Here is a 25,271-nt window from a genome sequence, read left to right on the forward strand (position 1 = left end):
TGGTTTTGGTGGTGTTTACTCCACTGCAGCTTGTGCTTTGCACTTATAATCCTGGTCATGCAGGTTGTGCTCAGATTGAGAACGTTTGTGCCTCGCTTCAGGCTCTGATTGCACAGCGTGCAAACCACTCGTGTCTTGTCGTCTGCACATTGTCTGAAAAACTGCCACGCCAAGAAACTCCTTGGAGCTGGCTTTTGTGTTATCGGTCCCTGGGTGCGGTGGGCAGTAGAAGGCGTACTGTCTAGGGGATGGCCGCTCTGCTTTTGCACCATCCTCCCTCTTTTGCTGTGCTGGTGGCTCTGTATGACTACCACCTCTTCCTCTGAACTGCACAGATCACTCGCATGACCTTGATTCCATGTGGGGTCGAGGACATCATCATCCACATCATCTTCCATCCAGTCTTCACCCCTGGACTCCTTGTGAGCTTGCACACTGCAGAAAGTTGCAGCAGTTGGCACCTGTGTTTCGTCATCATCAGAGACGTGCTGCGGTGGTCTTCCCTTGTCCTCATCCTCAAACATAAGTGGTTGGGCATCGGTGCACTCAATCTCTTCCACTTCTGGGGCAGGGCTAGGTGGATGGCCCTGGGAAACCCTGCCAGCAGAGTCATCAAAAAGCATAAGAGACTGCTGCATGACTTGGGGCTCAGACTGCTTGGCTGATTTGCAAGGGGGTGAGGTGCAAGATAGATGCCCATGGCCTGCAGGTGCCAACTCTGAGCTTTCAGCAGTGGACTGGGTGGGAGACAATGTGAAGGAACTGGAGGCACTGTCAGACACCCAATCTACTAGCGCCTGTACTTTTTCTGGCCTCACCATTCGTAGAGAGGCGTTCGGGCCTACTAAATAACGCTGAAGGCTCTGTTGCCATACGCACCTGAGGAAGATGTTTCATTTGGGCGTGTAGCTGGCACAGATCGACCACGTCTTCTCCCTGCAACAGAAGCTCCACCAACTCCAGCAGCACCACGACCAGGGCAAAGTCCCTTATTTGACGCTCTCCTCATTTTTTGCGGTCACCCACCAAAGTAACAGTTTTACTAAATTTAGTTCCCTGTCAGCAATGCAGAGATGGGGTTTTTCAACGGCAAAAATGGGTTAATGTCACCCACCAATGGAACAGACGGTTTTTAGAAATTTCGGTCCCTGTCACCTATGCAGAGCAGGGGTTTTTCAACGGCAAAAATGGGTTAATGTCACCCACCAATGGGACAGATGATTTTTAGAAATTTCGGACCCTGTCACCTATGCAGAGCAGGGTTTTTCAACAGCAAAAATGGGTTAATGTCACCCACCAATGGAACAGACGGTTTTTAGAAATTTCGGACCCTGTCACCTATGCAGAGCAGGGTTTTTCAATGGCTAAAATGGGTTAATGTCACCCACCAATGGAACAGAGACGATTTTTAGAAATTTTGGTCACAATCATCTATGCAGAGCAGGGGTTTTTTCAATGGCAAAAATGGGTTAATGTCACCCACCAATGGAACAGACGAATTTTGGAAATTTCGGTCTCTGTTACCTATGCAGAGCAGGGGTTTTTAAACAGCAAAAAATTGGTTAATGACACCCAACAATGTAACTGACGGATTTTTTTTTTATTAATCCCTGTCTGCTATGTAGAGCAGGGGTATAAAACAGCCAAAAAAGGGTTAATGTCACCCAACAATGTAACAGACAAATTTTTTACAATTATTTCCCTGTCTGCTATGTAGAGCAGGAGTATAAAACAGCCAAAATAGGTTAATGTCACCCACCAATGGAACAGGCGAATTTTGGAAATTTCGGTCTCTGTTAACTAAGCAGAGCAGGGGTTTTTAAACAGAAAAAAATTGGTTAATGACACCCAACAATGTAACAGACGGATTTTTTTAAAATTAATCCCTGTCTGCTATGTAGAGTAGAGGTATAAATCAGCCAAAAAAGGGTTAATGTCACCCAACAATGTAACAGACAAATGTTTTAAAATTATTTCCCTGTCTGCTATGTAGGGCAGGGGTATAAAACAGCCAACAATGCAAATATGTCAACCCCTGAACTCACAGACGGATTAACTACATTATTGTCCCTGGCACATATGCAGGTGCAGGTGTACTTCACACAAAAATTGGTTTGTAGCCTACCTAACTAACAGACGGATTAAGTATTAAATTCTTAATATTTATTTTAGATGTTGCATTGCGCCCACCAAAAAATTGCTGTAGGAAGGTCAGCCAAAGAATGAACAGACAGATAAATTATCTTTCTGTGTCCGGGGTGCACAGGCCGCAAAGGTAATTTATGGAAAAAAAATATATGATTTTTTCCCCCACAGTGAAACAGATGGATTTAACTGACTTACACTATCACAAATGCAGTGCAGGCCAAAAAGGTACTTTATGACCAAAAAAAGTGTTTTTACCCACAATGTCACTGTTGTTTTTACTGATTATATTTCACTATCAGATTTGCAGCACAGGCCACAAAGGTACTTTATGATAAAAAAAATATATGATTTTTTCACCCACAATGAAACAGATGGATTTACTGATTATATTTTACTATCAGATTTGCAGTGCAGGCCACAAAGGTACTTTATGAGAAAAAAATAAATATGATTTTTTCACCCACAGTGAAACAGATGGATTTAACTGACTTTCTTTCACTATCACAAATGCAGTGCAGGCCGAAAAGGTACTTTATGGCCAAAAAAATTGTTTTTCTTCACCCATAATGTCCCAGTTGTTTTTACTGATTATATTTTACTATCAGATTTGCAGCACAGGTGTCATGCCCTGCTCGGACGGTGTGCGGAGGTCTGTCATATTGGCAGCACGTGTTTAACCATTTGTTTTGTTTTGGAATCATGCTGGATCCGCCTTCCTTCAGGTGCTCTGGGTGGGGTCATTGGCTTAAATTGCCTTCACTCCCAGAGGGCCGTGCGGGTTATAGAATTCAGTCTGGCCTTGGATACAAGGAAGGAAGGTTTGTCTGTTCCAGCTCAGATAAGTTTGGTTTCTGTTTTTGTTATTTGCGGTCTAGGCTGTTTGTGTGTCTTCTGCCCCTTCTCCCCTTTCACCATCTCAGGGATTCTAGGGTGTTTGCAGTCCAGACACGAGGACACATTATTCCTACCATCTAGGTCTGAATGTGGGCTTAGCAGCGTAGGGACAGAAGTCAGGGATATGCTAGGAGGTGACCATTCCCCAGCATCTCGCCTAGACACTTGTTTATTTGGTTGTCTGTATATCTGAGATCCAGTCCGCCGTGACATTATAACCCGCCATACTGTGACTGCCATTACTCCGCGGTTTTGTGATGGCGTCAATTGATGCACTGGTTGACCGCATGCAGGGATTATCCCTAGAGGTTGCGGATCTGCGTAGTTTGGTCACACGGTGTCAGAGTGTTCTGGCATCAGGTGCAGGTCAAATTGGTGGGGAGCCTAAAGTCGCTCTTCCCGAGAAATTTACAGGGGGTGCAGATGATTTTTTCCACTTTAAATAGTCATACAAATAGTTTTTTCGACTGCGTCCATTTTCATCAGGTGATGAAAGTCAGAGGGTTGGTATAATCATGTCTCTGCTAAAAGGGGAAGTGCAATCCTGGGCTTTTTCTCTGCCGCCCGGTTCTCTGGCCCTCCGGTCAGTGGAGGAATTTTTCAGAGCACTGGGATTGATTTACGATGACCCAGATCGGGTCTCGATGGCAGAATCTAAATTGCGTAACTTATTACAGGGTGAACATACTGCAGAGGTTTGCTGCATAGAGTTTAGGAGATGGGCTACTGAGTCGGGGTGGAACGACCCCGCGTTACGTAGTCAGTTTTGTCAGGGGTTATCTGAGAGGTTGAAAGATGCCCTGGCTTTTCATGAGTACCCGGATACTCTAGAGAATGCTATATCTTTGGCTATACGGTTAGATAGATGTATCATAGAGGGGTGTAAGGGTCCCTCCGTGCAAGGGATCCCTTCTGCGTGTGCTTTTGTCTCACCTGCTGCCCAGGGTGATATTACTTATAGCTGTGGGGTAGGGGAGGAACCCATGCAGTTGGGTCAGATATCTTTTCGTTCTGGTAGGAGAAACTTTAGGAGATTACATAAACTATGTTACTACTGTGGTAAAAGTGACCATTTTGTTTTTGCTTGTCCTTTTGTTAAACCGCGTGATGATATGAAAGAAAAAAAAAAAACGTCCTGACTCTTGGTATCGTGAATGGAGTAGTGGAACAAGCAGATATGCAAGCTCCCTGTAATTTTCATTTTCTCCTTCCAGCTATGGTGGCGCTAGACTCAAGAATTTTTTTTGTTGAGGTATTCATTGACTGTGGTGCTGGGCTAAACCTTATTGACTTTCTTTTCCTTCAAAATCTGGGTCTAAGTACGTGCACCTTAGAAAGGGAGATTCCGGTGTTTGCAATAGATTCTTCACCTCTTTCTCAAAGGAGTCTCACTCATATTGCACATGGTATTCAGTTGAGGGTGGGTGATTCACATGTAGAGTTTATTTCTTGTTTTCTCATGAGGAACTTGCCTGCTCCTATAGTCCTAGGCTTACCGTGGTTGACAAAACATAATCCAATTATTGATTGGCAGGCAAGACAAATTATTGGTTGGGGAGAGTTTTGTTCGGAGAATTGTCTTGGCACATCTATCTCTGGGGTGTCCACTGCGGTTCTACCTCAATATCTCTCAGACTTTGCGGATGTCTTTTTGGAGGGTGGGACTCAGGAATTGCCCCCTCATCGTGACTATGATTGTCCTGTTAATCTCATCCCAGGAGCTAAGTTGCCAAAGTCTAGCCTTTACAATCTTTCCCAACCTGAAAGAGAGGTCATGCGAAAGTATATCGCAGAGAGTTTGGCAAAAGGTCATATTAGGTCATCTAAGTCTCCGGTGGCAGTAAGTTTTTTCTTTGTTAAGAAAAAGGATGGATCACTGAGACCGTGTTTGGATTTTCGGGAATTGAACCGTATTACGGTCCGGGATCCGTATTCCCTTCCTTTGATCTCCGACCTTTTTGATCAGATTGTTGGTGCCAGGGTGTTCTCCAAGTTGGATTTGAGAGGGGCCAAAATCTGATCAGAATCAAGGAAGGGGATGAGTGGAAGACGGCCTTCAATACGCACGAGGGTCATTTTGAGAATCTGGTTATGCCTTTCGGGTTGACGAACGCGCCAGCGGTATTTCAGAGATTCGTCAATGACATTTTTCATCACTTGGTGGGGAGGTTCGTGGTAGTTTACTTAGATGACATTTTAATTTACTCTCCTGATCTGAAGACCCATCAGGATCATGTGAGACAGGTTTTGACGATCCTTCAGGAGAATAAATTATATGCCAAATTGGAAAAATGTGTGTTTTCGGTGTAGGAGCTTCCATTTTTGGGATATCTGCTTTCCGACTCTGGTTTCCGTATGGACCCCGAAAAGGTCCAGGCGGTTCTGGAATGGGACCGACCAGAGAATCAGAAAGCTTTGATGCGGTTTTTGGGGTTTACTAACTATAATAGAAAATTTATTCTGAACTATTCCACCATTGTTAAACCTCTGACTGATATGACAAAGAAGGGCACTGACGTCTCTGTTTGGTCGGAGGAGGCATTGCAGGCCTTTTCGACTATTAAGGAGTGTTTTGCGTCTGCTCCCATTCTGGTGCAGCCCAATGTGTCTCAGCCATTCGTGGTGGAGGTGGATGCATCAGAGGTGGGGGTGGGAGCGGTGCTGTCGCAGGGTTCTTCTCCTGGCAAGTGGGTCCCGTGTGCTTTTTTTTCTAAGAAGCTCTCGGTCGCCAAGAGGAACTATGATGTGGGAGATAGAGAGTTGCTGGCTATAAAGTTGGCCTTTGAGGAATGGCGTCACTGGTTGGAGGGGGCTTCTCACCCCGTTACTGTTTATACGGATCATAAGAATTTGGCTTACCTGCAATCTGCCAAGCGTCTGAACCCTAGGCAGGCCAGATGGTCACTGTTTTTTACCAGGTTCAATTTTGTTGTTACTTTTCGTCCGGGGGTCAAAAACATCAAGGCAGATGCGTTGTCTCGCAGTTTTCCTGGGAAAGGTGATTCAGAGGATCCTGCTCCGATTTTGGCTGACGGGGTTGTGGTTTCTGCTCTGTATCCCGAATTGGAGATGGAGGTGTTGGGAGCCCAGGAGGGGGCTCCTGGTTCTTGTCCCCCAGGGAGGTTGTTTGTTCCCGAAGAACTGCGATACAAGGTTTTCAAGGAACATCACGATACTGTCCTTGCCGGACATCCGGGTGGTAAGTCCACCTGTGACCTTGTGTCCCGGAGGTTCTGGTGGCCCGGGTTATGTAGGAGCATTGAGGATTACGTGGCAGCTTGTGAGACCTGTGCACGATCTAAGGTTGCTCATACTCGACCGGCTGGTTCACTCCTTCCTTTATCTATTCCGTCTCGTCCTTGGACGCACTTGTCCATGGACTTTATTACGGATCTGCCGAGTTCATCGGGGAAAACAGTAATTTAGGTGGTAGTTGACCGTTTTAGCAAGATGACTCATTTTATATAGTTAACTAGTCTGCCTAATGCCAAGACTCTTGCGCAAATTTTTGTTGATAATATCGTGAAATTACATGGTATTCCTTCGGATGTGGTTTCTGATAGGGGCACGCAGTTTGTCTCCAGGTTCTGGAGGGCGTTCTGCTCTCGGCTTGGCATTCAACTTTCATTCTCTTCGGCTTTCCATCCGCAGTCGAATGGACAGACGGAGCGTACTAATCAGAACCTGGAGACCTACTTGAGGTGCTTTGTGGCGGAGAATCAGGAGGACTGGTCCTCATTCCTGCCCCTAGAGGAGTTTGCTTTGAATAACCGTAGGCAGGAATCCACAGGTAAGTCGCCATTTTTTGGCGCATATGGTTTTCATCCTCAGTTTGGTACCTTTTCAGGGACTAGTTCCTCTGGGATGCCAGAGGAGGAAAGGTTTTCGTCTACCTTATCTTCTATCTGGCGGAGGATACAAGTGAATTTGGAGACGATGGGTGAGAGATATAAGCGAATGGCTGACAGGAGACGTGTGACTGGTCCGGACCTATGTGTGGGTGATCTGGTGTGGTTGTCCACTAAAAATATTAAATTGAGAGTGCCATCTTGGAAACTGGGCCCAAGATTTATCGGCCCGTACAAAATATCTGCGGTGACCAATCCAGTAGCGTTTCGGCTGGATCTTCCGCAGACTTGGAGGATCCATGATGTGTTCCATAGATCTTTATTGAAAAAATATGTGAGACCGGTGGAACCATCGCCATTGCCTCCTCCTCCTGTTCTGGTCGATGGTAATTTAAAGTTCGAGATCTCCAGGATTCTTGACTCTAGAGTTCTTCGGGGTTCCCTTCAGTACCTGGTACACTGGAGGGGATACGGCCCCGAGGAGAGGATGTGGGTTTTGGTGCCGGAGGTCAGCGCCAGCCGACTGGTTAGGGCTTTTCACAGAGCCCACCCGGATAAGGTTGGTCCAGGGTGCCCGGAGGTCACCCGTAGAAGGGGGGGTACTGTCATGCCCTGCTCGGACGGTGTGCGGAGGTCTGTCAGATTGGCAGCACGTGTTTAACCATTTGTTTTGTTTTGGAATCATGCTGGATCCGCCTTCCTTCAGGTGCTCTGGGTGGGGTCATTGGCTTAAATTGCCTTCACTCCCAGAGGGCCGTGCGGGTTATAGAATTCAGTCTGGCCTTGGATCCAAGGAAGGAAGGTTTGTCTGTTCCAGCTCAGATAAGTTTGGTTTCTGTTTTTGTTATTTGCGGTCTAGGCTGTTTGTGTGTCTTCTGCCCCTTCTCCCCTTTCACCATCTCAGGGATTCTAGGGTGTTTGCAGTCCAGGCACGAGGACACATTATTACTACCATCTAGGTCTGAATGTGGGCTTAGCAGCTTAGGGACAGAAGTCAGGGATATGCTAGGAGGTAACCATTCCCCAGCATCTCGCCTAGACACTTGTTTATTTGGTTGTCTGTATATCTGAGATCCAGTCCGCCGTGACAACAGGCCGCAAAGGTATTTTATGGGAAAAAAAATATGATTTTTTTCAAGTATGATTTACTGATTATATTTCACTATCAGATTTGCAGTGCAGGCTGCAAAGGTACTTTATGGAAAAAAAATATATGATTTTTTCACCCACAATGAATATATGATTTTTTTCAAGTATGATTTACAGATTTTCTTTCACTATCACAAATGCAGTGCAGGCCGCATAGGTACTTTATGGCCAAAAAAAAAAAGTATTTTGTTTTTTTATCTACAATGTCCCAGTTGTATTCACTGATTATATTTTACTATCAGATTTGCAGTGCAGGCCGCAAAGGTACTTTATGGAAAAAAAAAGAAGATTTTTTCACCCACAATGAAACAGATGGATTTACTGATTATATTTCACTATCAGATTTGCAGTGCAGGCCGCAAAGGTACTTTCTGGCAAAAAAAAATAAGATTTTTTCACCCACAGTGAAACAGATGGATTTAACTGACTTTCTTTCACTATCACAAATGCAGTGCAGGGCACAAATGTACATTTTAGCAAAAAAATATTAATTTGTCCCCCCAGAATCTAACTGATTTACTGAATTGATTACACTCACATATGCAGCACAGGGGTACTTTACAGAAAAAAATGTAAAAAATGTGAATATGTCACCCCCTGAGTCCCTGAACTCACAGACGGATTACCTATATTATTTTCCCTTCCACTGGTACATATGCAGTGCAGGTGCACTTAAAAAATGGGTATATGTTGCCCACTGAAAAAAAAATCACTGTAGATTTCAGAGTTAACAACAAGTTCTGATATCAGATTCTTTCCTATTCTCTCCCTCACAGCAGCAGCATCCTATCCCTACACTAGTAAGAGCTGAGTGTCGTGCGGCGCTACGTGACTCCAGCTTATATGAAGGCTGGGTCACATGCTGCTCTGGCCAATCACAGCCATACCATTAGTAGGCATGACTATGATGGCTTCTAAGGGCACACGAGTTAAACGCTTGTTGATTGGCTGCCCTGCAGCTTTTCAACACGCGCCATTAAATCGCCGAACACCGTACTCGAACCCAAACTTTTACTGAAATGTTTGGGTTTGGGTCCGAGGTCAAAAAATCGTAAAGTTCGGTACGAACCCGAACTTTACAGTTCGGGTTCGCTCAACCCTATTCACAACTACATACGGACACTGGCAAATAACTTGATCTTGCCTTCAATAAATGGTCTAATAATAATGCACAGTGGACCTGTTAAAAAGGACCTGTCACTTGTTAAAAAAGCACTTGAGGTTGTGTACCTTTTGGGGACACTTCCATTGAACCTCCACCAATGTTACTGGATGTCAATGGGTTAGGTGACACATGGAGAAGAAGTCACCACTGCAGCCACTTTAGTTGCAGTGACACATGTAAACCCGGATGTTGACAAGAGGGATCACAGCATGGCAGAGGAAGCAGGGGACCAAAGGAGCAAGAATACTGTGGCATGGAGCAGGTAAATATGCTTCACTACACAGGACCGAACATGCAAAGGCCTGACTGAAAGACCCCCAAAGGTGGATACCCCTGGTTTCTTGAATGCTCTGCTGTTATTTTTATAACTCAGGTCCTCCCAGTTCCCGAGACAGGGCTGCTATTTTATTGCCATGTTATGTATAAATAGCGCTGTGGGTATACAAGAGGGCGTTTACAGGAACGTCTGTCCTCAAGCGGAGCAGTTCATCACCCCGATGCTGTCAATAAATAGGGATAGTGTCAGAACGGCATCTTACTGGCAAATGTACGGTATATATGCTCATCACTAAGGGGATTCAGAAAACTTACCTGGCAGCATAGCTGGTCCTTATCCTCAGGTACATCTCTCAAGACCATGCTCTTCTGTATTTACTGTCTTACAGAGCAGTGGTTCACAGCATAGTGGAGGAAAAGCAAGCAAAAGAGGGTCAAGCATGGACAGCAACAGAGACTGAGGATCTGCTATGCTGTCAGATAAGTGTTCCAAATCCACATACTGATGAGCATACCTATTTTTTGAGAAGATGTCGCTCTGACGTTGACCCTGCCTATTGGACAGCATTAGAGCAATCAAGTAGACTCTGCCTGAGGAGAAAAATCACTCTAAAGCCCACCTTGGACAACCACATCCGTATTTACATATGTGGGGAAACAAAAAAGCAGGGGCCTGTGTATCTGGACGGCGGCAAAAAATACAGCAATTTTGACATTGTTTTTTTTTTTTTTTTATGCTTTCACTGGGCTATGTTACATGGTGACTTAATTCTGCAAGCCAGTGCAATGACACCTGGCAGTTTAACCCCTCAGATGCCATGGTCAGTAGCAGCTGCAGCATCTGAGATGTTAGACAGAAGGAAGGAGCTTCCTTTGTCCTCTAACTGCCACCTTGCGAATGCAATAGTGGGACGCTGAGTAGAGTTAAGCAGACACCTGGATGTTCGGGTTCGGCAGGTTCGGCCGAACTTTAAAAAAAAATTTCGGGTTCGGGACCCGAACTTGACCCCGAACCCGAACCCCATTGAAGTCAATGGGGACCTGAACTTTTGGGCACTAAAATGGCTCTAAAATAGTCCTGGAAAGGGCTAGAGGGCTGCAAAAGGCATCAAAATGTGCTTAAGAGCATGGCAATTGTTCTGCAAACAAACGTGGATAGGGAAATGACTTAAAATAACATAAAATACTGAAAAATTAAAAATAAAAATCTGGATCTAGGAGTAGGAGGTTGAGGAGGCGGTGGATGGGTGGATGTGGCGGTGTAGGTTGACATGGAGGTGTAGGTGGAATAGGTAGCCAACACTGATTTGTGTTATTTTTTATTTTTTAAATATTGGGACATATAACAAAATAAAACAAAGAATAAGTGCACTTGAGTACAAGAATGGATGGTTGAGGCTGGTATAAATGTCTATTCTGCAGAAGGTACGGACAAGTCCTGTGGGATCCATGCCTGGTTCATTTTAATAAACGTAAGCTTGTCCACATTGGCTGCGGCCTGTGATAATGCTCTCTGCCGTACTAAACACACGTTCACACTATACACTGGCTGCAGGGCAGGTCAGCACCTCCAAGGATGACAAAGATTTGCCACATTTGGGCCATGCTAACCCTGCCTTCTCAGGTGCTGGCGGTGCCCCAGCTGCGTTGGCGACCTCTTCCTCCTCTGCCTTCGCCTTGTGCTTCCACTGTGCCCCCGCTGTCAGGTGGGAATGCCATCAGCAGCGTGCGCTTGTAGTCCCGCATCTTCCGATCAGTAACAGATGTTTTCACTAAATTTAGTTCCCTGTCAGCAATGCAGAGCAGGGGTTCATTCACGGCAAAAGGGGGTTCATGTCACCTAGCAATAGAACAGAGGATTTTGAGAGAACGAGGCCCATGTCACTGAGGCACAGCAGGGGTTCATTCACGGCAAAAGGGGGTTCATGTCACCCAGCAATAGAACAGAGTATTTTGAGAGATTTAGGCCCCTGTCACCCAGGCACAGAAGGGGTTCATTCACTGCAAAAGGGGTTCATGTCACCCAGCAATAGAACAGAGGATTTTGAGAGATTTAGGCCCCTGTCAACCAGGCACAGCAGGGGTTCATTCACGGCAAAAGGGGGTTCATGTCACCCAGCAATAGAACAGATGATTTTGATAGATTTAGGCCCATGACCAGAGGCTCCACCAACACCACAACCACGACCATGACCGCGTCCCTTATTAGATGTTTGCCTCATAGTTAGCGTTCACAAAGCAAAGTAAAAACTTGGTTAAGTATGTTAAAAATAATTAACCGCCAATATAAACCCTGATGTAGGGTATTGCACTCAATTTTTTTTAAACTCTATATGACAGCGGTATTTGTGGCCTAAATGTGACAGTCACCGATGCACGTGTAATCAAAGATGACCAGTATATAAACAAACGTTTTTTTTAAACCGCAGTAACCAAATGGCTGTATTTGTGGCCTAAATGTGACTGCAATCAATGTACGTTTAATCAAAAATGACCAGTATATGAACAAATGTTTTTTTAAACCGCAGTAACCTAATGGCCGTATTTGTGGCCTAAATGTGACTGTCACTTATGCACGTGTAATCAAAGATGACCAGTATATGAAAAAAAAGTTTTTTTAACCGCAGTAACCTAATGGCCGTATTTGTGGCCTAAATGTGACTGTAATCAATGCACGTTTAATAAAAAATGACCAGTATATGAACAAATGTTTTTTTTAAACCGCAGTAACCTAATGGCCGTATTTATGGCCTAAATGTGACTGTCACCTATGCACGTGTAATCAAAAATTACCAGTATATGAACAAACGTTTTTTTTAAACCGCAGTAACCAAATGGCCGTATTTGTGGCCTAAATGTGACTGTAATCAATGCACGTTTAATAAAAAATGACCAGTATATGAACAAACATTTATTTTAAACCGCAGTAACCTAATGGCTGTATTTGTGGCCTAAATGTGACTGTCACCTATGCACGTGTAATCAAAGATGAACAGTATATGAAAAAAAGTTTTTTTTTTATCGCAGTAACCTAATAGTCGTATTTGTGGCCTAAATGTGACTGTAATAAATGCACGTTTAATCAAAAATGACCAGTATATGAACAATCTTTTTTTTTTAACCGCAGTAACCTAATGGCCGTATTTGTGGCCTAAATGTGACTGTCACCTATGCACGTGTAATCAAAAATGATCAGTATATGAACAAACGGTTTTTTGAAACCGCAGTAACCAAATGGACGTATTTGTGGCCTAAATGTGACTGTAATCAATGCACGTTTGATCAAAAATGACCAGTATATGAACAAACATTATTTTTTAACCGCAGTAACCTAATGGCCCTATTTGTGGCCTAAATGTGACTGTCACCTATGCACGTGTAAACAAAGATGACCAGTATATGAACAAACGGGTTTTTTAAACCGCAGTAACCAAATGGCCGTATTTGTGGCCTAAATGTGACTGTTATCAATGCACGTTTAATCAAAAATGACCAGTATATGAACAAACGTTTTTTTTAAACCGCAGTAACCAAATGGCCGTATTTGTGGCCTAAATGTGACTGTAATCAATGCACGTTTAATCAAAAATGACCAGTATATGAACAAACGTTTTTTTTTAAACCGCAGTAACCAAATGGCCGTATTTGTGGCCTAAATGTGACTGTCACCTATGCACGTGTAAACAAAGATGACCAGTATATGAACAAACGGGTTTTTTAAGCCGCAGTAACCAAATGGCCGTATTTGTGGCCTAAATGTGACTGTAATCAATGTACGTTTAATCCAAAATGACCAGTATATGAACAAACGTTTTTTTTTAAACCGCAGTACCCAAATGGCCGTATTTGTGGCCTAAATGTGACTGTAATCAATGCACGTTTAATCAAAAATGACCAGTATATGAACAAAGTTTTTTTTTAACCGCTGTAACCTAATGGCCGTATTTGTGGCCTAAATGTGACTGTAATCAATGTACGTTTAATCAAAGATGACCAGTATATGAACAAATGTTTTTTTTAAACCGCAGTAGCCAAATGGCCGTATTTGTGGCCTAAATGTCACTGTAATCAATGCACGTTTAATCAAAAATGACCAGTATATGAACAAACTTTTTTTTAAACCGCAGTAACCTAATGGCCGTATTTGTGGCCTAAATGTGACTGTCACCTATGCACGTGTAATCAAAGATGACCAGTATATGAACAAACGTTTTTTTTTAACCGCAATAACCTAATGGCCGTTTTTGTGGCCTAAATGTGACTGTCACCTATGCACGTGTAATCAAAGATGACCAGTATATGAACAAACGTTTTTTTTTTAACCGCAGTAACCTAATGGCCGTATTTGTGGTCTAAATGTAACTGTCACCTATGCATGTGTAATCAAAGATGACCAGTATATGAAAAAAAGTGTTTTTTTTAACCGCAGTAACCTAATGGCCGTATTTGTGGCCTAAATGTGACTGTCACCTATGCACGTGTAATCAAAGATGACCAGTATATGAACAAAAAGTTTTTTTAAGCACAGTCAGCAAAAAAGCTGTATTTCTGGATTAGCAGACATGCAGATAGATAGTGCTGAAGTAAAAATAAGTTCGTTTTCAGCAGAAGTTGGCTCAGTGCAGGCTTAAAAAAATTGTGCACTGCACCCACAAAACACATTGGATTTAGATCGCAGAGTTAAAAGGCAGTTCTTCTTAATATTTCTCCCTGATCTCTCCCTGACAGCAGCTGCAGCCTCTCCCTACACTAATCAGAGCAGAGTGATGGGCGGTGCTACGTGACTCCAGCTTAAATAGAGGCTGGGTCACATGCTGCAGTTGGCCAATCACAGCCATGCCAATAGTAGGCATGGCTGTGATGGCTTCTAAGGGCACACAGTTAAACACTTGTTAATTGGCTGCTGTGCAGCATTTCAAAAAGCGCCAAGAAAGCGCCGAACACCTAACCCGAACCCGAACTTTTAATTAAATGTTTGGGTTCGACTCCGGGTCCCGAAAAAGCTAAAGTTCGGTACCAACCCGAACTTTACAGTTCGGGTTCGCTCAACTCTAACGCTGAGTAGTTGTCACTGCAGGCGAGGGTCTTCTGAAGGCCCCCAGGGCAGCCATGTCCTGCTATACTGCTATTATATCCTCGTTGTCAGCATCATTATGCCATTATGCACTGTAATACAGAATTAATGCAGTTCAAAGTACAGGTGATCAAATTACACAGATTTAAAGGGGTTGTGCAAAAATGGTGATGGGGAGGTGGGGGGTTGTCAAGCCCCCTTCCCTCCCCATTCTACCAGATCTGCAAAGCGAAGAATACTTACCTACTTTCTGGCATAGGCCTATTTAAAGGGTGGAACATTGACTTATAGGATAGCTGCCTTACATCTGGTGGCATCAGAGGCAGAGCTTGTTAAGAGCTCATTTGCATCCTTTTCTTTCCAAATTGTCCATTTTGATGTTTTTTTTCCATTAAACCATTCGCCACAATGAGATAAATATTTTTATATTTTAAGAGTTAGGGTGAGTTCACATCACCAAAATGGATTCCTTTATTGTTTTCCATTATAACATGGTTATAACGGAAAATAACGGAATCCATAATTCAGAAGTCAACACTGAAGTCTTTAAGAGGCATTCCATTTTGATCTGTCATAATATAAGTCTATGGGCAATCACAACGTATCTGTCTGGTTTCCGTTATGCAACCCAGAAAACAGGACTTTTTTTCCATTCTGCATAACGGAAAACAGACGGATCAGTTATGCTTGTCCATAGACTTCTATTGTGACTAAAAGGCATTAAGTTTTGCTTTCCAAGGCTACCGTTTTGCATTCCGTCATAATACAAGTCTATGGGTCTATGGTTTCCGTTATGCAGGACTGGACTCCGGCATAATGAAAACCAGGACGGATCAAAATGGAATGCCTCTTAACGGCTTCTGTTTTGACTTCCGTCTTATGGATTCTGTTATTTTCCGTTATAACCATGTTATAACTGAAAACCATAACGGAATCCATAATGGTGATGTGAACTCACCCTAAGGTGGGGGGGGGGGGGGGGGGGGGTTGCACGTGACGATGCAGGGGGGATTTGATTTTTATGTTTTTTACTCTTACATTCTTTTTTTTTTCTCTCTTTTACACTTTTTAATAGTTCCCCTAGGGAACTTGAACAAGCAATCATTAGGTTGCTTCTTTCATAGACTCCAATGCATTAGCAATGGAGTCTATGAGCATTTCACCATATTTCTATGGAGCCCTGCTACAGGTAGAGTCTCAATACAAACCTATCTGCTGCAGTCTCGGATCATTCAGGAAGACTGAGGCTGCCGCACACAATTTCCAGCTCCCCTGATCCCCACTAGATGCATGGGTTTTTGAGCTCCCAGATGCCTTGGTCACATTTAACCATGCCATCTGAGAGGGTGTCTGCTGTTTAAAACAACAGGAACCCGGCGGATACATCGCTCACTGTGCTCGAGCACCATAGACCCTAGTGGCAATTTATTGTCTCCAAAGGCAGTTACAAATGTTTATTTTTTTTTCTCTGGCCCTTTGGCTCTCACTATGGTATTAAAGCCTGGACCCATCGGAGGATCCATTGGCATTCTGGTGGGCCAGTCTGATGCTGTACACTGCAGGTGAACTTTTATATCCACACAATATGTCATATAATGGGACTTGAAAGTTTGTGAACCCTTTAGAATGATAAATGATGAAGATAACAAAATCAAACAAATTAGTCATTATGAGTAATTATTGAGAAAAATTATCAAATATCACAAGTCCTGACCTTTAGGATTAGCAGTTAATTTGATGGTGAAATTAGAGTCAAGTGTTTTCAGTCAATGGGATAGCAATCAGGTCTAATCTTCACAACACATTTGTTGAAATGTATTAACACACGAAGAAGGGAGATTTCTAAAAACCTCAGAAGAAGAGTTTTCGATGTTCATCAGGCTGGAAAAGGTTCCCAACCCTTTTTATAAAGAGTTTGGACTCCACCAATACCCACCACAGTAAGACAGATTGTGTACAAATGAAGGAAATTCAAAACTGTTATCGCCCTCCCCAAGATCAAGCGTGTATGGCTACAACCACACGGTACTTAAAGACCAGCGCAGTACATGTACAGCTGGCTGATCGGGCGGGTGCAGGAGCTGCGCCCGCTTGATCAGCAACACAGACCCGGCAGTTGGTGAAAACACTGATGCCGGCATATTACCCCTTGTATGTCGCGGTCAAACCATGGCATGCAGAGGGTTTTCAGAGTGTACAGGTGGCCTCTGCATCTTCATCAGGTCCCCGCACTGCAGTTGCGGGGGCCCGATGGATTCCTTCCATAGGCAGGGTTTTCCTTCTACAGAAGCCCGTGAGATACAGTCCTTAGGCTGGGTCTCACAGGCAGGCTGTCAGCATACAAGCTGACACGGAATGTACAGTATTACAATACAGTATGTATTGTAATACATCGCAGAGGGGATCATACCCCAGAAGTTGAAGTCCCATAGTGGAACAAAAATAAAAATAAAAAGTTTAAAAAATTTAGTTTCAAGTTAAAAAAAATATATTACATTTCCCAAAATAAAACACATAAAATTGTAAAAAAAGAAATAGAAAGAAAAGAAATCCAGACATATTGGGTATTGCCGCGTCCCTAATGACCGGCTCTATAAAAATATCACACGATCCACCCCCTCACCTGAACTCCGTAGAAAAAAAGAAAATAAAAACTGTGCTAAAACAATCATTTTTTGTCATCTTACATCACAAAAAGTGTAATAGCAAGCAATCAAAAAGATGTATGCCCCCAAAATAGTACCAATCAAACCGTCATCTCATCTCACAAAAACTGAGACCCTACCTAAGACAATTGCCCAAAAAATAAAAATCTCAGAATATGGAAATACTAAAACATGATTTTATTTTTTTCAAAAATGCATTTATTGTGTAAAACTTAAATAGATTAAAAAAGTATACATATTAGGTATTGCCGCGTCCATAACAACCTGCTATATAAAAATATCACATGATCTAACCCCCTCAGGTAAACACCGTAAAAAAAAAAAAATTTCAAAAAAACTTACATCACAAAAAGAGTAATACCAAGCGATCAAAAAGTCATATGCACCCTAAAATGGTACCAATCAAACCGTCATCTCATACCGAAAAAAAATTAGCCCTTACATACGACAGTCGCCCAAAAAAATAAAAATAAACTATGGCTTTCAGAATATGGAGACACAAAAAAATTTTTTTTTTCAAAAATGCTTTATTATGTAAAACTGAAACAAACAACCAAAAAAGTAGTCATATTTGGTATTGTCACGTCGCGTAATAACCTGCTCTATCAAAAAAGCACATGATCTAGCCTGTCAGATGAACACTGTAAAAAACAAAAAATGCCAAAACAGCTATTTTTTGTTACCTTACCTCACAAAAAGTGTAATATAGAGCAACCAATGATATGTACCCTAAAATAGCACCAACAAAACTGCCCCTTTATCCCGTAGTTTCCAAAATGGGGTCACTTTTTAGTAGTTTCTACTCTAGGGGTGCATCAGAGGGTCTTCAAATGTGACATGGCAACTTAAAATTATCCCAGTGAAATCTGCCCTCCAAAAACCACATGGTTCTCCTTTCCTTCTGCGCCCTGCCGTGTTCCTGTACAGCAGTTTATGATCACAGATGGAGTGTTTCTGTAAACTACAGAATCAGAGTAATAAATATTGAGTTTTGTTTGACTGTTAACCCTTGCATTGTTAGCAGAAAAATTGGATTAAAATGGAAAATCTGCCAAAAAAGTGAAATTCTGAAATTTCATCTACATTTTCCTTTAATTCTTGTGTAACACCTAAAGGGTTAACAAAGTTTGTAAAATCAGTTTTAAATACCTTGAGGGGTGTAGTTTCTAAAATGAGGCCATTTATGGGTGGTTTCTATTATGTAAGCCTCACAAAGTGATTTCAGACCTGAACTGGTCCTTAAAAAATGGGTTTTGGAAATTTTCTTAAAAATTTTAAGATTTGCTTCTAAACTTCTAAGCCTTCTAACGTCCCAAAAAAAGAAAATGTCATTTACAAAATGATCCAAACATGAAGTAGACATATGGGAAATTTAAAGTAACAACTATTTTAGGAGGTATCAGTTTTTCTGTTTTAAAAGCAGAGAAATTGAAATTTTGAAAATTACGAATTTTTCTAAATTGTTGGTAAATTTGGTATTTTTTTATAAATATTTTGACTCAAATTTACCACTGTCATGAAGTACAGTACAATATGTGACGAGAAAACGTTTTAAAGTTATTGCCACATAAAGTGACACATGTCAGATTTGCAAAAAATGGCCTAGTCCTTAAAGGGTTTCTGTCACCAGAATTAACCCTATTAAACTAGCTGACATTAGCGATGTGCTAATGTCAGCTGAACCTAACTAGTCTAATCCTACTTTTATCTATGCCCCTGTTACTCCAGAAATATAACTTTTATAATATGCTAATTATCCTCTAGGTGCAGGGTGGGAGTTGCCCCTGCTCCTAGATGCTCCGTACCCCCACCTCTGGCCACGCCCTGCTACACTATATTGACAGGGTCAGTCAGCATTGGTCTCCTCCTGCCGGCACTGTCTGCCGTGTAAATCTCGCGCCTGCGCCGTCCCATTCAGTATTTGTGCGCCTGCGCCGAATACTGAACGGTGCAAGATTTCCCCAGCGCACAGGGGGCAGGGCCGGCCGTTGGAGGGGAAGGCTGCCTGGCCCTGTCAATCTAGTGTAGCAGGGTGTGGCCAGAGCTGGGAGAACGGAGCATCTAGGAGCAGGGGTCCCCAACCGGTTAAAAGGGGTATTTTTATCTTAGACACTTGATAGATGTGGATTTCTTATCACACTGAATGGGTAGGTGGTGGTGCATGTGCAAAGTTCTCCCCACACAAAATCAGCCAAGCATTCTTGCTTTGCTAATCTCCATAAAAGTAGGGAGAGAAGTGTGCACATGTGCAGCCACTTCTCCATTCATTCTATGCCTGGAGATAGGTAATAATAACAGAGATGAGACATTTACAGTTGTGCTTGAAAGTTTGAGAAACTTTTCTATATTTCTGCATAAAGTGGCCTAAAACCACATCAGATTTCCTCACAACTCCTAAAAGTACATAAAGATAACCAAATGAAGCAAATGAGTGAACAATATTAGGGTTGGCTATTTACCATATTTAGTGAGGGACAATGATCCAATATCACGTTGCTATGAGTGGCAAAACTCAGCTTACTCCTTCATATAAAACATCTTAAAGGTGTTGTCTCACTTCAGTAAGTGGCATTTATCATGTAGAGAATTAGTTAATACAAGGCACTTACTAATGTATTGTTATTATCCATGTTGCTTCCTTTGCTGGCTGGATTCATTTTTCTATCACATTATACACTGCTGGTATCCATGGTTACAGACCACCCTGCAATCCATCAGTGGTGGTTGTGCTTGCACAACATAGGAAAAATCACTAGCCTATGTGAGCTCCCATGGTCCCGGCCACCAGAGAGGCTGACGCTTTTTCCTATAGTGTGCAAGCACGACCACCACTGATGGATTGCAGGGTGGTCTGTAACCATGGAAACGTGCAGTGTATAATGTGATGGAAAAATAAATCCAGCCAGCAAAGGAGGCAATATGGACAATCACAATACATTAGTAAGTGCCTTGTATTAACTTTCTCTACATGATAAATGCCACTTGCTGAAGTGAGACAACCTCTTTAAGCTTGGTTATGTTGGTGGAATTCCTCCTATTAAGGCCTCTTGCACACTGCCGTTGTGTGCCCGTGGCCGTATTGCCGGTCCGCAATCACAGAGATGCGGAACGGAAGCACGGATCGGAACCCCACAGAAGCACTACGGAGTGCTTCCATGATGTTTCTGTCCCTGTCTCCGCACCGCAAAAAAATAGAACTTGTTCTATTTTTTTGCGGTGCAGACGGACCACGGACCCATTCAAGTTGAATGGATCTTGATCCGTCCCGGCCGCCGCATGGACATTGCCCGTGCATTGGGGACTGCAAATTGCGGTCCCCAATGCACGGAACGGACCCACAACGGCCGTGTGCAAGAGGCCGAACTGTTTGCTTCAGGTCTTTCAACAACATTTCTTTTGGATTAAGGTCAGGACTTTGACTTTGACAATTCCAAAACTTTAACTGACATTTTCCTTTAGGATTTGCTGGTATAATTTAGAATTTGTTATTCCATCAGTGATGACAAGCTGTCCTGGTCCAGAAGGATCAGAACAGGCCCAAAGCATGATGCTGCAGACTATGGTACTACTACCACTGTGTTTCACAGATGGGATGAAGTTTTTTTTTTATGTTGGAATGCCATGTTTTGCTTTCTCCAAACATAAAACTCTTTATTTAACCCCTTCAGGACCCTGCCATTTTTCACCTCAAAGAAGGTCCACTGTGTGAGCACCACATCATTAGCAAGAACAGACCCTTGCTCCAGAGGACCCAGCACATCTGTGCATGTACATTGTCAGCAATATTATTTCAATGGTCCCTGTGCAACTAATCTTTCATGGGGTGGCACTGGTGGAGGAATAAACAGTGCTCAGCGTCTGCCTCCTTACACTAAACTCTGGAAAAACACAATTCTAAAATTGTACAGAAATCTTGGTGCTTTTAATGGAATTTTTTTTTAGCCAAAGCCAAGAGCTAAAGTAAAAGGAATGACAATAAAAGGTAGGATTTGTCTTATATCACATTTGGTTTGTGTCCACTCCTGACATTGGCTAAAAATGCATCGAAACTTCCACAAGTACAGTACATAGAAAACGACATGAGTGAGCCAGTTATAGGCTAGATTCATTCATAGCATTTAGGTGCACTTTTGCATTTTTTTGCAGTATTTGCAAATTTGTATACTTTTTGGGGGGTTTTGTCAGTTTTCTTTCAAGATGCAGCAAGCTCTGGGTATGGAGTTTCTGTGGTGTTTTTCTCCATAAGATGCAATAGGTTTTGAAATATGCCTTAAAAATCATCAATGCATGTAAAAAAAGACATTATTTAAAATGTCTATTAAAATCTCATAGAAGTTTGGAAACCCACTGGTTGGTGACATCTGGACAGAATAAGAATCAAGTGGAAAAAAGCCCAAAAAAAATTATGATCATATTTTTTTTTAGCTAACAGACAGGAATGGAAAAAAAATTGAAAAAAATACTTAATATTAATGCCTACAATTTCCTAAATAAATAATAAATACATGAAAAGGTAAAAAATACTGCACTAACCTGGCCATCTGTATACATTATAACTGTCCTGACTCCTGAATATTATATGTGACTTCTCCACAAATCCCACAATCGGCATTAACCAGTATAATAAGGACAATATTTGATCCTGAAATAACTAAACTATCAGGTCATCCTGAAAACTTGCAGTTCTACAGCAAATGAAGCACATTAGTTTAGCCCTTAATCTATGAGAAAGCCTTTAGATAGCTAGAGAGATCTCCTAAGAGTCCTGAGATGAATCCTACAGTCACTGTCCTGAGGTTTAGGAGGGGTTTAGTGGAGGCAGTTTACCTGCAGCAGTACTAAGATATACTATATAGGGTGTCTTCAGAGGTGCCAAATTTTGATGCATGGTTTTATGTTACAGAAAATCAGCTCCATTGCTTGGAATGGGGTTGTTTTGGTGCTCATGGTCAGTTGCAGAAATCTATGCATGGACAAAGTAATGTTTCACTGGACAAGTGGACAGCCTACATCTACACAGCATCCCTGTCATATGATCCTAAAGTACTATCTATTTTCAGCTGTTCCCATAAAAATAAAAATAAATTGTGAACCTGCTTCTTAGTTAAGTCAAGTTAGGTACATGTATTTATAGAACTAACACAGTGAGGAGAGCCGTTGTATTATTAACCTAGCAAGATGCAAGAAAACTTTTTGTATAAAATGTAGCAATTGTTGCCTTTCTATAGAATCAATCAGTTTAGGATAGGTATTAGGAGATACATGGCTACAGGTGGCCACCTCCTGCTCTGAAAAGCTAAGATTAAGAAGGGAGATGATGGAGGTGATAGTAATAAGGGATGCAGGGGAAGAAACATCTGCTTCAGACCACACTGATCATTTATTAAGCTCACTCCATTCCATCATAAATACAAAGTGGACACAAACAACGACTGAAAACACAGGTAAACCTCAGGTAGAACAGTAGTAGCAAGTGCGGCTAGCAGCAGTACAAAGGCATCTTCTGGGTCTTCTGCTATAGGGTGGTGGTCCTAGTGATTGTTCCATGTTTGTAACAAGGGTCGGACTGGAGGGGCTCTTGTTGGAAGTCCAATGGGTGATTATTACACACTTTACTCTTCAGGGCTGTGGCATAATAATCCACGGGCTCGTCTGTGCCATTCTCAAGCCAACGGAAACAAACGATCCTCTGGAAGGACCTCTTAAAGTTATCTGAGAAGAAGCCATAGAGGATGGGGTTGGCACAACTGTTGGCATAACTTAATATAATGGAGACGTGGTTGATGGTGGCGTCCATGTGGGGTAAGAACAGGTTCAGAAGCTGGACAATGTAGAAGGGCATCCAACAAATAACAAAGACTGTGACCACCATAAGGACCATTCGGGTTATCTTCTTCTCTGACTTCTTCCTCTGCTGCCATCCTGCCTTCAAAGCCACCGCTCTCATTTTGACAATGATGAGGATGTAACATAAGCAGATGGCCACCACAGGTAAGAAAAATCCCAGGAGGAAGGTGTAGATGACAAACATAGTGGACCATGTGGGCTGGGGCCACATGAGATTGCAGGCCACTACCCCATTATTAGAGGACTCTGTGTCTGCAAAGATCAGAATGGGGGAAATGACCAATAGGGACACAATCCAAACACAGATATTGATCATCTTGGCCACAGTGGGTCTCCTGTACCTTGCAGCCCTCAGAGGGTGGACCACAGCCACGTACCTGTCCACACTGAGCACAGTCAAACAGAAGACGCTGGTGAACATGTTAATCCCATCCACACTGAGGACAGTGCGGCACATTCCTGAGCCAAAGGGCCAGTGCTGCAGGGCTGCAGAGGCTGCCAAGAAGGGCACACTCAACATGAACAACTCATCAGCTATAGCCAAGTTCAAGATGTAGATGTTGGTCGCTGTTTTCATTTTGGCATATCTCAAGATGACAAAAATGACCATGGAGTTTCCAATCAGCCCAATGAGGCACACGATGGCATAGATGAACTGGATCACTATCATGCTCACATCCCTCTCACTCTCCATGGGGGCATTGGTGCTGCTGCTAGTATTTTTGCTGCTGATGCTGACAACATTGAAAGGGGGCAAAATCTCTGTCATGTCCCTGGACTGGTTCCATGTGTTCAACAGGATCTTGGCTCCCACAGGCACCAGGAGATCGGGGGATGTAGTCATTGTAAGTGTCCCATAGGAATGCAGAGGAGAAGCAGCTACAGCGGAGATCCTCTGCTTTAAAATGGATTTCAGAGCCTCAGTGTAGAAGAGAAGAAGAGGAGGGAGGGAGAGTGATGTGTGATGGATGATGCAGTCTATAGCTCCTTGCAGTCTGTGTGTGTGCTCTCTCTGGCTGAGCTCCTTCTGGAGAAAGTGATCAGCAGCTACATGCAGAAGCTATAGCCAAGCATCACCCCCTTCTTCACTCCATTAGATGCTTGGGTCCATGCTATTACTGGAAACAGCTCATCTGACTATGGTGAGTTCATTGGATACAGTCACCTCCCAGTAAGATGCCTGATGACTCTTCCTGGGATACGTACCCTGTCAGATATTCATGGACCAACATATCACATCTTAGCAACTAGAACTGGGAACATCTGGCTCTTAGGTTAGGGAAGAACTACAAATATCAGCAGACTGTGCTAGTGTACAAAGGTACATATAGTTCTTCAAGAATATGCAAAGCTATACCTCTAGTGAACCTTATAGCCTCGTTCTAATGCACAGGATACATTATAGATGGAGTGGAATTAACTCTTTGATTTTGCAATGTGACACTTTTCTCAAGGTTTTCTGCAGTCCAATGTAAAAGCACAGAATTTGCGATCCTATTAAGGGCTCATGCACACGACCGTATGTATTTTGCGGAAAAAAATAAATAAACACATGTGAGACATGGTGCAGAAATGCAGTAAAAATCGCAGCAGATATTTCCGCTGGACTTTCAGTCACTTGAGTTATCAGTTATGCTGTATGCACGTGACAAACTCAGCACCACTACATGTGCTAACTGCAGCTCTGCTACATGAACATGCCTCTGAATACACACGCACAAACACTCCTTTTATCACATGCTACATGTTTAAAACAATCACATTGCAGAGTCTGGATGACGAGGAGCGGCACATGCTTGTCATTTGCTAATTAGGTTTCTGAAAGAACTGGTTATGTAAAGGGAATTTTATTTCCTGTCCAAATGGGATGTTATGTCGTGTTAATACTAAACAGCCCCCATTTAATCCAATCTCTATCACCATGGCAAATGATACTTCTACCAAAAGATGTGCTGTCCCCCTCCATATGTCTGTTCCGCGGCACCCGCAAAAATAAATAAATAAATAGAACATGTCCTATACTTGTCCGTTTTACAGACAATGATAGAACTGCTCTGATATGGCCAGGATGTTCCGTTCTGCGAAATGCAGAATGCACACGACCGGTATCCGTGTTTTGCATATCTGCAAATTGCAGAGTGCAAAAAAGTCTATGGCCGTGTGCATGGGCCCTAACCATGGAGAGAAAATGTGTGTTGTCTCTG

At 42.7% G+C, this 25,271-nt stretch overlaps 1 protein-coding gene across 1 annotated transcript; it reads right to left on the bottom strand.

Moving 5' to 3' along the window:
* Nucleotides 1-22,516: 22,516 nt before the first annotated feature.
* Nucleotides 22,517-24,061, bottom strand: LOC120997405 (somatostatin receptor type 4-like). Its single transcript, XM_040427477.1, has one exon. It carries the CDS (start codon nt 23,909-23,911, stop codon nt 22,736-22,738), a length of 1,176 nt encoding a protein of 391 aa, XP_040283411.1. The 5' UTR covers nt 23,912-24,061; the 3' UTR covers nt 22,517-22,735.
* Between the last annotated feature and the right edge of the window lie 1,210 nt (nt 24,062-25,271).

The sequence above is a fragment of the Bufo bufo genome, chromosome 4, assembly GCF_905171765.1.
Source record: "Bufo bufo chromosome 4, aBufBuf1.1, whole genome shotgun sequence".
NCBI classification, from domain to species: domain Eukaryota; kingdom Metazoa; phylum Chordata; class Amphibia; order Anura; family Bufonidae; genus Bufo; species Bufo bufo.